Raw genomic sequence first — 1,117 nt, forward strand, 5'->3', positions numbered from 1 at the left:
CCATCCAGGCACGCAGGGTTAGAAACTAGAAACGCCAGGGCCAGGGGCGGGCTTGGCCGCCTGACTGCTTGCGTCTGATGCGTCTGACCGAACATCCCGGTCCGCTTATGACGCAACCCCTCAATCGGCTCCAACCCTGGGAGATTGCGGCTAGTGTCGAAGCGGTGAGAAGCTCCACGAAGACAGACAGATCCCAAGGCAACCAGCAAGCGACCGCAAACCAAGATTATCCAGATTCGCCAATTCTGTGGAGCGACGCAAGGCCCCTGCAGACACCACGCCGTCAACACGAGACCTCTGCATTTAACCCAGCCATTCCGCGCCGCGTCATCCCTACTCGTCGTCTTTCTAGGACCTTGCTTCATTCTGACCTCACTTATTCGGCTGTTCTGCCTTTGATCTCATAACAACACATTCAGAACATCCCCCCCTTGCTGACCTGATTTTTCCCAGTTCGTCGTCGACAACAACTGGATCACCGACCACACGGCCCCGCAAGAGCCTGATCACGAGGGAAACGTAAACAACTTCCTGACGCCCGAGCAGATTGTGAAGGAGAACCCCATCGCCGCCATCATGAACACCACCACTCCCGAGTCTACCACGGCCGCCCTGGCCAAGGATGTGCCTCTCGAGAACTCCAAGGCGAGCGAGGAGGAGCCCAAGGCCACCCCCGTCCATGCCATTGGCGGCTTCCCCCAGACGCCCGTCGACGAGCTCGACAAGACCATCAGCGTCAACCCTCTGCCTGCGAGCGATGTGACCAAGCCCCAGCCCAACATTGCGCCCGGCGAGCCTCTCCCCCCTTCCACCCACGCTGGTGATATTCACTCCCAGGTCACTCTCGACAAGGAGTCGTACGAGAAGAGCGACCGCCTGCCCGGCTTGACCGAGGCAAACTCTACCCTGCCCAGCACCACCGGCGCCGACATTCCCGAGTCCAGCCTGCCCATGCCCGCTGCTGCCATTGCTGCCGGCATTGACACGACCACCATCAACACGGTGACTCCCGAGGCCAGCACCGCCGCTCTCGCTGCCAACGTGCCCAGACTGTTAACGCCGCCGCGCTCGACGCCAAGGTTCCCGAGGCTGTCGTTGAGAGCCAGAAGGCCGCCGG

General features: G+C 61.1%; 1 protein-coding gene across 1 annotated transcript; it reads right to left on the reverse strand.

Moving 5' to 3' along the window:
• Window positions 1–371: 371 nt before the first annotated feature.
• VDBG_00454 (hypothetical protein) lies at window positions 372–974 on the reverse strand (the record flags this gene model as incomplete). Its single annotated transcript, XM_003008727.1, has 1 exon — window positions 372–974. One exon carries the CDS (start codon window positions 966–968, stop codon window positions 828–830), a length of 141 nt encoding a protein of 46 aa, XP_003008773.1.
• Window positions 975–1,117: the final 143 nt, after the last annotated feature.

Source organism: Verticillium alfalfae, genomic scaffold (genome assembly GCF_000150825.1).
Source record: "Verticillium alfalfae VaMs.102 supercont1.1 genomic scaffold, whole genome shotgun sequence".
NCBI classification, from domain to species: Eukaryota; Fungi; Ascomycota; class Sordariomycetes; order Glomerellales; family Plectosphaerellaceae; genus Verticillium; species Verticillium alfalfae.